Raw genomic sequence first — 13,582 nt, 5'->3', positions numbered from 1 at the left:
CATGGGATATGTCAAGATACTAAGTCATACAAAAAAACCACATGAGTGTGGGGGGGGGGGGGAGGGGTTTGTTCCACACACCACACAGAGCTGGGATTGGAAAAACGTATAAAACATCTGTAGAATTTTGTGTCCCCGAGATTTTTTTTCACGTTATGCATATGGCATGAGGAGTGAATCATAAGACTAGTGAGAGTCTTTGATTTTCCATGGAGAAAATTTTCAGGGATATTAAATGTAATGCAACCAGATACGCAAGCGATAACAAAGGCAATTATGCAATATTCTTAGGATTCAACCCCAGTTCTGTCTAGTTTTGTCCAGCTATATTACGGAGGTTTACTATACATTTTCCATTTACATTGTAAATTTTACTTATTTGGCAAATGCTTTTATCCAAAGCAGTGTACAGCAGTCAGTTCCTTGAATAATTTGAGGTTAAGGGTCTTACACAAGGGCCCAATGGTAGCATTACTGTGGCATCATGTGCAATATACATTCTTCTGAAAATTATTTGAAAGACTTACTAGGCCTAGAAAGATTATTTACAGTAAGATGACAGAAAGGCATGCTGTTGAAAATGTGGCAGTTGAAGGATCAGACTAGCTATCAATATATTTGCAATATATGCTTAAAAATCTGGCCTTGATCACACACCTACTTTATGTTCAATATAAAATGTTAATATACGTTCAGAAAAAAATCATCTTGGTCTGACTCTTGATGAGCAAAAGCCATAGTTTACAGACATCTCCCTATTATGTCTGAAGACAAAAATATCCTCACTTTTGCTTATAGTCTAACAAAGAGGTTACTCATGACGGATTCTAGGCAGCATTCATCCATGTTACTTCTGCATGTCTGGTGTAATTAAATCACAAAAGTTGACTCTTTCCACAGGTTATATTACTGTATTACTTTCACATCTAAAATCTGTTAATTGTTAGGTCTGTGGTAATTTATGCAAAATTTTATAAATCAAAAAGACAGAGTCAAATTTTTGACACTTGTATTTGGCAAGTTTCATAATCACTGTGGAATTTTACATCTTGAAACAAGCAGAAAAACCAAATAAGTTTTAATTAAATACCTATGACAAACATCTGAACTTAGCCGAACCACATACACAAGACACACTGGTTTTGCCAATAATAATTGTTGAGAATATCATTCTATCAGCATTCACATACATCTGCAACTGTACTCTGTATTACTGTATGTATGTTAAACTGTTAAACAATTTACCATAAATACCACATTAGCAGAGATTAAAGTGCCAATAATTTAAAGACAAGTATCACGTATCTCACAAGTTTACTGTACACTCTGTACAAACTGGCTTGTAAGCTGAAACAATGTTATGCGAGTTGCAGGCAGGATAACATTGTCAAAGAAAAAAAATATATGTACCAAGAGCAAGATGCAGTATGTAGATAACATTAATCTAGTGATTACCAGGTTAAATGAGAGTGACTACTTTGAAGTATTTATAGCAATTAATCACCATCATCACATATATGTTCATGAGCAAAATTCTTTTGAAGTGCTTCAGGGATAAAATGTTAACAGAGAGAGATTTTAAAAACTTTCTGTTGCACAATGTCAGGTGAGTCATTTTTTGAAGGAATGGGGATCTTTTTACGACCATTACTTGCTCTATGATATCTCCGGTGAAGAGGGAAATCCTAGGGATTTTAAGTGTATTTAAAAAAATGTTTTAAGTGACTGATGAGACACGGCATTGAACTTTCAGGCTTTTTGCAACAGCGAAGAATAAATCATCTTGGTGATACGCAGCACGGCAGCGTGCAGGGAATATTGCACCACGACGGTCCCGAAGCCCTTGTAAAATCCCAGTGGGCCCTCCTCCCTCCGGATGGCGCTGACACAGTCCCTCATGCCCTCGTACTGCGTATTGATGGGAAGGACCTCAAAGCCGAGGTCCGTGTTGTCGATGATGGTGCGTGTGCCCTGGATGTGCAGGCGGTGTAGCACCGTCTCCAGGGGGAACAGGGCCACATCGGCGCACAGGCTGCCTGCGAAGCTGGCCATGAGCTCAGGGAAGTAGGCGTCCAGCATGCCCTGCACCGTTTCAGACCCGGCCTGGGCCGGTCGCCCGGGGGCGCCACCCCGGCGCAGAAAAAACATGACCAGCTTCTGTACGGCAGAGCTGATGATGTAATGCAGGACTCCATGCAGGATCGTGGGGAACACCAGGCCCCACAGGGGCAGCAGGCGCTTGCTGTGAGGGATTCCCATGCCCAGAACTCGGCCCAATCCCTCCTTTACGCATTCGAGGATCCCAGGGTTGTCCCGGATGATTTCACTCTGTCAAAAGAATGAAGAGGTACAAGTTGTGGCCTGCCTGCTTTGAAACCACCAACAGGCTCCAGGAATGACGTCAACCACAGCAGCACATCTACAGCCGCGGAAAAATGAAGAGACCACTCTATATTTTAAAATAAATTTGCCTTCTTAAATCCCTTTTTAATCCCGGTTCTGCTGGCAGAAGGCTACGCTGGATATCAGGATGCTTCAAGGTTTGAAATTTCTAAGATAGCAGTACACAAGAATAAGGTGAAGTAGGAAACGCTGGAAACAACCAGAAACCAGACAGGTGAAGGGCAGAAGCGATTTTCTAATGCTAGAGATGACCGTTAACTTATCCAACAGGTTCTCATGAATCATAGGATGGCATCAAGTGACCTTCAAAAGTAATGGGAAAGTGCACTGCTAGGACAGTTCATATCAGACTCCTAGAAGCAGGACTGAGGTCCCATAAAGCAAGGATGAATCCCTTTATCAATGAGAAGCAGGGAAGAACCAGGCTGGAGTTTGGGGGAAAAAACAACATTATTCACCGACGCACACCCAAAAATTGAGAAATGGGAGAAAAAAAATTGTGCTGTGGTCTCAATTTTTTTCCGCAGCTGTATATTAATGACACTAAAATGACATCCTCAGAAATAAGGTTTTTCATTTCTAAGAATTTGGATGACATCTGCACCTTTTCTAAAAAGTCGTGATTTTTGGTCTCGTCTTATGATTTAATAGATAATAGATAAATACATCCAATAAACAAAACTACAAAGTTAAACAAGTTTCTGAGGATATCATAGGTGCTTGAAACAAAAAACTTATGTAGCTCTAAGAACAATAAGCATACAGAGTAGCAAAGGGTAGCTGACTTCTAACTAGGGTTAGAATTATGGTCAATTACAGACTTCATAAATAACACGAGGCTATAAGTTTGAGTGCTTAACTTCATAGTTTGCCAAAAAAATGATTAAAGATGATAAAATTACTGAGCTGTTTATTAAGCTAAACCACTTACTTTAACAAACAATATTTTGACAACAGACAGCAAGATGATAAAGAGAAACTGACTACATGTATCTTACAGTCAAAAGAACTTTTACTGTTTCTTAATTGTGCTTCGTTATTAGTAAGTACCAGTTCCTTTATTTTTGTTTCAAATTCATACTGACCTGGACTGTCTCAATAAGGCTTGCTGAGTAAAACGGCATTGCGACCACATACGTCAAACTGTAAAAAGTTAACAAAAATAATAATTATATATATATATATATATATATATATATATATATATATATATATATATAAATATATATATATATATATAAATATATATATATATAAATAATGCATCAGTGACTATAAAGGCAGGATGTTACACCAAGATGGTGTAATCTGATCTAAATGCATGATAAACTGCATCCAGTGTCTGTCTTTCTATTTCAGCTATCACAAAAATACCCTCACAGGAATCGTACATTGAGTAAGCACTAACATTCCCCACAGATCACCTTGAGTCACTAAAAGTTTACAAATGTCATTTCTCAATATAAATACACTCTTAATCTCTCTCAAACCACACCAAAACCGGGTGTCTAATACACTGGAAATGCAATTACATTACAGAGAAAAAAACTGAAAAATAAATACGTTTACTTCCAATAAAAATAAATACCATTTACATCCAATAAAAATAACACTTACCCCTTCAGGACCAAGTGTCCAAGTACTTGTTTAGGATTCCATTTATGTGACAATTCCCTGAAGACAACAGGTCATGCATTACCGGCACTGGGTACTGGTTTCCTATCTAAATAATATAATTTCTATATCTAAATAAAAATATCCATAAATATCCAGCAATGAACTGCTGAATGTAATCAATGATCACTGCAATAAACTTTTAATGAACTAAATGCCCTAAAACTCAGGGTAACCTGTTCTTCAGAATCATTCAAGTGAAGTTTAGAACAGCGTTTCTCAACCCAGTCCTCTGGGACCCCAGGCAGTCCACGTTTTAGCTCCCTTCCAACTAAAATGTGGAGTGTCTGGCACAGAGCTGGGAGGGAGCAAAAATGTGGATTGTCTGGGGGTCCCCAAGGACCAGGTTGCAAAACACTGGTTTAAAATATGCATCTTAACAGTAATGATGCGATTCTGGGTGAAGCACCATCAGTAATATTATGGATCCATAGCAGCTTTACCTTGGGAGGGGGGTGCACTCACTGATGATGCCTTCAGCACCCAGGGTGACCCCCTGGACTACAAATGTGCTACCCATTCCCTTCCATAATGCCTTTGGACCCTAGGGAATTCAAACAAAATAGACATAAAGTACTGTGCCAAAGTTCTAGGCAATCAAAGGAAATATTTATAACTATTACAGTACATTAGTACATTTGCCAAGAACAAAAATCACAATTTATCATTACAACATATGCAAATTAACAGTAAACAATAAAAACTAACAGGAATTTCTTCTGTTCACCAAGAAGTGACTGATATCTTGTCGGGTGGCTAGAACAACACTGCTTTGGTTCCCAAACCTCTCCTCTGGGGCACCTCAGCCATTCCATGTATTTTACACATTGTACAACAAGCTCAATTAATCAATCTAGTTTAAAAAGTCAATGAGGTACTGATTAGCCACACAAGGTGTGCTAGTGGTCAACTAAACTACATGGGTTGCTGCAAATATGGGGGTGATTTAAGATGAGGTTTTGATATGGTTGCTGTACCAACATAGGTTTACACCAACATTAAGATCATTTAGACATTTCTTTGACTGCCTAAGACTTTGACACAGTACTGTATAATCATACAAAAATGGGGGAAAAACCATGATAAATTTAAGTGTGACAGATGTGTTACGTTCCTTACCTGAGTTTTGGTGATATTGTACATTACACCAACAGCGGTGAATGGTGATAAATGGAAAGTCTTAGCATGGTAATTCACCTGTAAACATTAAATACGTAACATGGTGTGTTTACAATCTCAGATGACATTTTGTGCTATAACTATAACTGTGATTTAGCCAAATTTGAACTCATCTAACGCAAGCTGTCTACAGATTCTCTTTTATAAAAATCTCTTACAAAATTACAAACTGTCAGCTAGTAGGACAATTGCAGACACAAAGGTTGCAACTGGGGATGATTAATTCTTATTGACAAAGCATTGTGCCAAGTTTATGAAACAGTTTTCATGGACTTGACAGCATTCTGCGCAGCTGCTTGATGCCCTGTGCCTTGCTCAGATGACCAACTTTCACAGTATTTCTCATCCCAGTGCTTGGGAACCACTAGACAGTCCACAGTAGCAAAAAGTAGATTGTCTGGGAAGGAGCTGGGAGGGAGCGAAAAGATTAACTGTCTCGGGGTTCCGGAGGACTGGGTTAAGAGACTCTGATCCAACATACTATGAAAGATTCTGCAAACTTTAATTACTAACACTTACCTGACATTGACGACGGAACATGATGCAAGGGTGAGCTAAAACATTTTCAGTGAAGAGACTGCAAACAAAAAATAACACGACCTACTGTTACAAGTTAAGTTTTGTGAAAAAGAGCTTGTGTACAGTGCCTCCAGAAAGTACTCAGACCCCCTCTCCTTTTCCCAAAATTTGTTTTGCAGTACAGTCCTTTTAAAATGGATCGAAATCATCATTTCCACCCCCCATCAATCAACACAAATGCCCCAAAATAACAAAGTGAAATTATTTTAGCAAATATATAACTGAAATCTCCCATTTTCACAAGTATTCAGACTCTTTAGTTGAACTCAAAAGCATCCTATTTCATTTGATTTCAGTTGGCAGGTCTCCAGAGAATGACTGCAGTATTTGAGGAAGTATTCACATGACTGTGACGTAGGAAAGTAAAAACCTGTCATTATAAGGTCATAGTGTGTGGCACAGTAAAAATCAAGCCATGAAGTAAAGAAACACTTAAGCAGACCTCCAAGACAGGATTATGTCAATACATAGATCTGTAAAAAAAAAAAAAAAGTGGATAAATAACTGGCAATGCATTGAAGGACCTCTTGAGAACAGGGGCCTCCATGAATGTCTATGAGAAGAAGCTTGGAACCAGAAAGAATCCTCCGAAAGACCAAGAACCCTATGATCACTGTAAAAGAGCTTCAGAGTTCTAGTGGAGAGATGGAAGAAGCTCCTGCCTCCACCAGATGGAGATCAATCCTACATAAAAGGCATAAGAAGCCTGTTTCCCAAATGGCACTTAAAGGATTCTGAGAGAATAAGGGAAAAGTTCCCCCCAATTAAAGGATTTATGGATGATTTTACTATAATCACATACCATGTACAGGCAAGGTGCATTATAAAAACTCTGGAAGACTTAGCATCATGGGCAAGAATGGGATTCACGCCCCTGCAGGATACCCCCAGGGTTCTCCAAGTAAAAATGTAAGACTCTTTAAGACCTTTTTAATACAACTTAAAAAGATCTAATGCCAACTTCACAGACATATGCATATATGTATGAAGGATAACACTGAAAATCAGCCTTAGAAAATAATTAAAAGAATATGCAAAAAAATGACTATAAAAATCGGTTTCTTTTTCGTTAGATATTTGTTGAAGCGCCCTAGCTTGTCAGAGAAACAAGTGGGCTTTTATTTAAGGCTTTTATTTAAGGCTTATAAAACAGTGCAGTGTTCTTAAAATGTCACATAATATTTTAAATAATCAACTATAATATAGCAAATTTTATTACATTTAAAAAAATATTCAACAACTGAAATAAAATCAACCACGATCCCCAGCCTTTGGGAAACAGACAAAAAATTGGCAGAAGTGGACACGGACATTTCAAGAAACACCTACAATTTGAACCAAGATTTTTCATAAATGCAAGACCAAGATAAACCGAACTGCATATGTTGATATCAAAGTGTCACATTTCTACTTAATATCCAATTCATCTGTTTATTTACTTTTGGACTCAATGAAATAGGCACAGCACAGAAAGTTCTTCATCAACATACCAATGAAGTGTGGTCCATAAAATACTGCACACCATTATTTAACTGATGGTATATAATTAAAATAAAATTAACACCTATATGCAGTAGGGATGCCACAACTAGCCAAAATAGTTGATGACGTTGGCACAGAAAATGTGTTGATATTAATATTTTAAATCAACACATCTTTTATAAAAAATATATTTTAATTACCCATTTGATTTCTACAGTTCTTCAATTCATTATAACAAATGTTTTCCTTTCAATATCACTACGTAATTATGTAATTAAAACAAAAAGGTTTGTACACTGCGCAAAGTTTCAATGGCATGCCACAGCGGTACTACTATGCACAAGCATCCTAAGGTGAAAACACACCGGTGCTCTTCTGGGTGATGGGCTGCCAGAAATGGCAAAACCATCTTAAGTGTTGTCCATTCATGTTTGTGAAATTACCACTAGTAGGGAGAGCACTTTAATATCTTTTGTCATTGTAGTGGCTAAATACACTCCATAAAGTTGTCTGCCTGCTACCTTAGAATTTCCAGTGAATAAGTCTGTGAGGCTTGTGTTATCATCGTAAACTAAAACAAACAAAAATGGACATTAAATAAAAATAAATAGAATCAAAAATCCTGCAGAAGGCAGGATGAAGGTGGACATGGCAAGGAAAGTTTCCCCCTATCGTCCAGGCCGGATATTGTCATCTGGTCAGATTAGGCAAAGAAGGTAATCTTGGCTGAACTGACAATCCCATGGGAGGAAGGGTGTGATGAATCTCACAAAAGCAAAGCAAGCAAGTACCAGGACCTTGCCCAGGCAGAAAGAGCCCCTTGTTGGCTATGACAGAACAGAAGAGAGGGCGTGAGTTGGAGATCTAGAGACAGGTAATTTGGCCACCACCGCCGACCGGCCAGCTGGAGAGTGTAGCAGTTAAGGGTTGAACCACCCATCTTAGGCTGGTGTACCTCCAGCATCTCCGGAGCAAAGGCTGCAGTCACTAAAGAGTGACTGTAGCAGAGGCCACCAAGGGTGTATTCAAATAAAATATGTAACCCTTTTGTAATGCATACATTCTTAAAACGTGACTTCACTTTGTCATTATGAAGTACTGTGTGTTGACTACTGGAAAGAATAAAATCCAATAAAAATTGAGTTAGAGGAAGGGTGAGCCAGAATATTTTCTGAAGACACTGAACAATTGATAAAACGCTTCCTTTCTGAAAGCCTGCATGTAAAAAGTTTTTTTTGAATAATGTGATTTATTGGAAGATATTTATATAGTATGTAATTACCAAATTCATATGCAGGATAAATTTTTCACTTTCTTAAAATCAAGGTATGCTATTACAACACATCAAGGTTGTTATATGTTTTCAGTATTTACCAGATTAAGCGCCTTAATTAAGCACCTTAATAAAATATTATTTTAATAATTTAAATGCAAATAAAACTTGTAGTCATCATTAAATACTACATAAAGAGGTTTCCATAACATTGCACAGAATTCATCTGTGTTTGGTCATTTACCTTGCAAGGCCAATACCAAAGCCAGCAAATCTGTTTAAATGCTCTGTAAGAGAAAGTCATGAGTCACAATCACAACAGTAAAGTGCTGAACAGGGCTGAAATGAACATGAACACAACTGAGGTTGAGGTGTGTCACTATGGTCTTTCTGCTTCTGATTCATGCAACATTTAGCAGGGCTGAATTACTTTCTCTTTAGGCCCTAAGCTGACATGGTTAGGAGGCCTCCCAAGTGGGGCAATTGAGCTATGTTTGCGGAAGCCGACAGAATTAAAAATGACGCAAAACATTTAGGTAACCAAACATATTTTAAATACTGAGACCAGAGAGCAGGACACACTGCCAAGCTGTGTACCCCTGTTTTAAAGAGAGTGGCCAGACAATCCATGTTAGAAAAGACACTACTTCGGGTTTGACAAACTACTTATAAACTGAAAGGCTCCTGTGCTTGGCTAAATAGTTTGATTCTTCTTGTGTTTGACTGGTTTGTTTACTTGATTGAAAGTCCCACCCAGCTGTTTCATATTAGCATTAGTGACATGCATGATTATAGGAGCCTGACCAATCAGCACACAGCAAGTGCCTAGGTAAAATCCAAGTCCTGTTAATTGAAATGGTAGTTTACAAATCCTGTCTAACTCAGTGTGTCCTCCCAAACATGGATTATCTGGAGCCTGTACTACAAAGCGGGGTTACTGGTTTATCGGGGTAACTTGTCAGATTTAAGCTAGTCTGGGCAGTGAACGAATATGAAGTCCATTTAAACTGTGGTACCTTAAATCTGATGTCACCCCGATAAGCCAGTAACCCCGCTTCGTAGTACAGGCCACTGATCACCCTAGTTTTAAACCTTTATTGTTTATGTCTCAATAATCCCATTACAAAGACCTATGTAGAACAAGCAAACGAGACTTAGGGAAAACCATCACTTATAAAACTGACATTGAGTGATGACTGGTGTCCTAATCATGACTGTAAGAAGTGTTGAGTTTAAAAACCCACTAGATACCAAAATATCATGACTTTAACTTAGTATTATGTGACCATTTGTGTAATCATTATTATTCTCACCTTTAAATATTTATGTTTACTATTACTATAACTCATTTAAAGTCACAATTGCCAAATCTTAAAATTATTAATGAAAATTATCCCTTTAGTGACGACCCATTGTGTGGTGTATTTCCTTATATTGTGAAGATCACATAATATTTACTAAGACAACCTTCAGGTTTTAAGCAATTGATCAAAACAAAACCAGTAACCAGCTGAACCTAAATGAAATCCATGCAAATTGTTCTAGTAATGGGGTTTAAACCACAAACAGTGCTGGATGATCTGCCACTTCAGGAGAATCATAACTTCTCGAAGTGATATCTTCCCTAGTTCATTAAAAAGCTTTGGACTTTGCAAAGACGGAGCTAAGAAATGAATAAGTGCTGGGTTCACAAAATACATCAACTTACGAGATTTATCAACTAGGTCACACCACTGAACCACTGATGACCACTTAATGTTACAAATTACTCAACATCCACCTTGATTTATCTATGGCTGACAAAGACAAAAATGCATAAAATGAATTGCATTGGGGGCGGGAGGATTTTCGTGTTTCATTCGTATGATCCGAAACATGCAAAGTCCTTCTAGTCTGCAGCGATGATGACGACTCATACAGGTTCTGTGACTGACACGCCTGCATTTCCCCATCCAGCCCTTACCAGACGCTCCGGCCGCCGGCTGTATGTCCTCGGAAGGCACTGCAGGCGCCGCCGCCGTCTCGAACTGCGGCGTCCGCTCGCCATAGTGCAAGTTTCTGCTGCCGGGGATATCCGGCGGAGTCGTGACCCAGTGCTGAAGGTCCGTGTTAGACGAGTTATTAAATGACCTTCCACCATAACCCCCTCCGTAAGACAGGTCCTCCCTACCCCTGTAACCTAGGCCGTCAAAGCTGTCCGGCCGCCTGGCAGTCATTCTGCTTGGGGGTAACTATAGCGACGGATTTATACACGCACAAAATCGTCCGATATGGGTAAATACTGTCGAGCTATGATGAGAACATGAATAGTAGAAAAGGAAAGGAAAACATTCAAACGAACGTATTAGCCAGAGAGCTAACACCTTTTTAGCAAAACATCGATACAGATAGCAGGAGAGAACTATCAGCTCCGACTTCCGGAAATGTGTTCGATCATTTCCGATCCTTGCGAAGCATTCTGGGATACATAGTATAACTTGCGTTCAACTCTCCCCGTATGCATAGCTTTGTCAAATTTTATTATAAATGATTTTAAATTTAATTTTTTATATAATAACAATCATGTTATTATTCATACTGCCACATGATAATGCAACAAGATGAAATTGATTGAAATACGTATTTTAGAAATACCGTTTCAAAAAAAAAAGACGCCTTCTCGAGGAGATCAAGGACAGCCTCGGGATTACGCAAAATTTTCGAGTTAGCGAGAGAAACACACGCAATGACGTCACCACCTAATCAACTATTAAATTAGTTGGCAACTCATTTAATAATCGATTTTAGTCAACTAAGTCAATTAATTGTTGCACCTCTAATATCCATTGATGAATTTAAGGGCATAATAGAGAATGTGGTGAAGGAAACTTGTGGTTGTTTCTCTTGACAGGCCAGTGTGTTTAAAAGGCTGTGTGGATTTTTGTATATGAAATTTTATAGGTTGTACTTTAACATTTTGTAAGTTTGTATGGCTGTTACCTTGGCTAGGTCCCTATTGTAAAAGAGGTTTAATTCTCAATGGGACTTCCTGGTACAATAAAGTTTTTTGTTTTTTTTTTAAAGAAAGAACCTGGGTTAAGGGTATTCCTCAGAGGCCCACTGATGAAATCACTCTGCTGACTGGAATTTAAATCAATGACCTTCTAATCAAAGACATTGCATTCTAACCTGTTGAATCGCATACCACTTATATAGGGGTGTCAACAATATTTCACATAAACAAAAACAGTATCTCGTTTTTCTGAGTTATGAAAGTGCTGAAGCCTAGAGCTGAGGTAAAAAAAAACGTGGAAATACAGAAAGCTATTTCATAATATGCTTTCTGGAAAGTGTGAAAATAAAAAAAATCATAAAGCAGCAACTTCACAGTTCACTTAGATTTATCTTCCTATTAGATATAATAGGGGTGGAAAATTTCCAAAAAGTTTCCACTGTTATTAACATCCGAATTTTGGGAATTTCTAATGCACTGCCAATTGGTGGTCATTTCCGAGAATGCAGTTATCTACCATACATGCTTAAATCTACATCAGTGAGGTAAAAGCTGTGGTAAGTTCATATTTCGTTGTTATTTAAAATATAAAATTAAACTGTACAATTGAATATATAAGAAAACTAATTAGCTTCCCCTTCAAGTAATCCACCAAACAGGCTAATGAGTGAGCTAATATAACCAACTAGCTATATAGCAGTCTTCCTAGATAATTGATAAGTTTAAACTCTAAAGTTCTGTGATGATGTAACTCAGCATCATCTTGGGGTATGGGTCTTTGCTCACCTGAAACAGCAATAATCTTACAAATCCCCCCCCAACACTAGCTGCCTCTGGGAGCAACTGGTCTCTTTGGCAATACACAAATGACTGCAGCAGGCTTACAAATGTGCAGGTGCAGAAATAGGCAGAAATGCTCACTGAAGTGATTAACACTGATTAGCAGATTATTGAAGTTGCTTCATTTTTAATTCTGTCTTTGATACTGACCCCCACCCATCCAACATCCCAGCTGAAGTGAACACTGATGATTCAGAGGGTGTAGATTCTCACTCTGTTTGATTGGGCAGATTCTCCAAATTGAACAGATTCTGACTTTCATTAAGCCTCATGCCCCATGCCATGTACAGCACCACAAACTAATTTGACAGACTACTGGTAGATAATAACACGGAATATTTTGACAATAGTTTATTCTGTGAAAAATTTCAACCCAGTTTTTGTTTATATATTGCAATATTTATACCACTTGCACTTAATGATTCCCATTCCTTTTGAAGGTCACTTGATGTCATCGTTCGGTTCATGAGAAACTGTCGGATAAGTTAACGGTCATCTCTGGCATTAGAATGTCGCTTCTGCCTTTTAGCTGGCTGGTTTCTGGTCGTTCCCAGTGTCTCCTGCTTCACCTTATTTTTGTGTCCTGCTGTCTTAGTCATTTTGAAACTGAAAGCATCCTGCTGCTCAGTGTAGCCTTCTAACCACAATTAAACCATGAATTAAAAATGCAGATGTGTTTTAAAATACAGAGTGATCTCTTAATTTTTTCCATGACTGTATATATAAGTGATCACCACCACATTCAAAATAGTTCACCAAGCTTTCAAAATGATTAAAAAATATATTCCATAAATTGCAGGGATAACGGCATTGTTGTTTTTTGTACTGTGGGTACCCAAAGTAGATGATTTTGTTGCCATTTTGTTGTTCTTGTATTTGACCATGGTAACGATAGTTTTGGTATGTTCAGTATTCGATATAGTCAAATATACAAAAAAAATTATTTCACACTTGCACTGATTGACATATTTATGTCAAACCAACAGTGATGCATGCTTCCCTAATATGTCACAATGCTTCTTTTGGTAACACACCTTCAACATGATTTTATATAGATTTCTATTTTTGAACAAATAATCAAATAAATCCATTTGGCATCCTGAGCTTTTCAGGTCAAAATACCTGTGATGGATGTGGACTAGTGCTTCGTTTCCTCTAAA

The 13,582-nt window shown here is 38.0% G+C and overlaps 1 protein-coding gene across 1 annotated transcript; it reads right to left on the bottom strand.

The window, feature by feature from the left end:
* Positions 1–992: 992 nt before the first annotated feature.
* slc25a46 (solute carrier family 25 member 46) lies at positions 993–11,055 on the bottom strand. Its single transcript, XM_023797124.2, has 8 exons — positions 10,554–11,055; positions 8,835–8,877; positions 5,776–5,833; positions 5,197–5,274; positions 4,521–4,621; positions 4,021–4,077; positions 3,489–3,546; positions 993–2,328 (listed from the first exon to the last, which is right to left on the bottom strand). The coding sequence occupies exons 1-8, from the start codon at positions 10,804–10,806 to the stop codon at positions 1,750–1,752; spliced, it is 1,227 nt and encodes a 408-aa protein (XP_023652892.1). The 5' UTR covers positions 10,807–11,055; the 3' UTR covers positions 993–1,749.
* Positions 11,056–13,582: the final 2,527 nt, after the last annotated feature.

Source organism: Paramormyrops kingsleyae, chromosome 7 (assembly GCF_048594095.1).
Source record: "Paramormyrops kingsleyae isolate MSU_618 chromosome 7, PKINGS_0.4, whole genome shotgun sequence".
Taxonomy (NCBI): Eukaryota; Metazoa; Chordata; class Actinopteri; order Osteoglossiformes; family Mormyridae; genus Paramormyrops; species Paramormyrops kingsleyae.
This window is presented reverse-complemented; position numbering and strand designations above follow the sequence as displayed.

Coding starts and splice junctions, on each gene's coding strand:
- slc25a46 (XM_023797124.2), bottom strand. CDS start 10,806: ATGACTGCCAGGCGGCCGGACAGCTTTGACGGCCTAGGTTACAGGGGT. Junction 5,275..5,775: donor TGTTCCGTCGTCAATGTCAG/GTAAGTGTTAGT, acceptor TAATGTTTACAG/GTGAATTACCATGCTAAGAC. Junction 3,547..4,020: donor GGACACTTGGTCCTGAAGGG/GTAAGTGTTATT, acceptor AACTTTTTACAG/TTTGACGTATGTGGTCGCAA.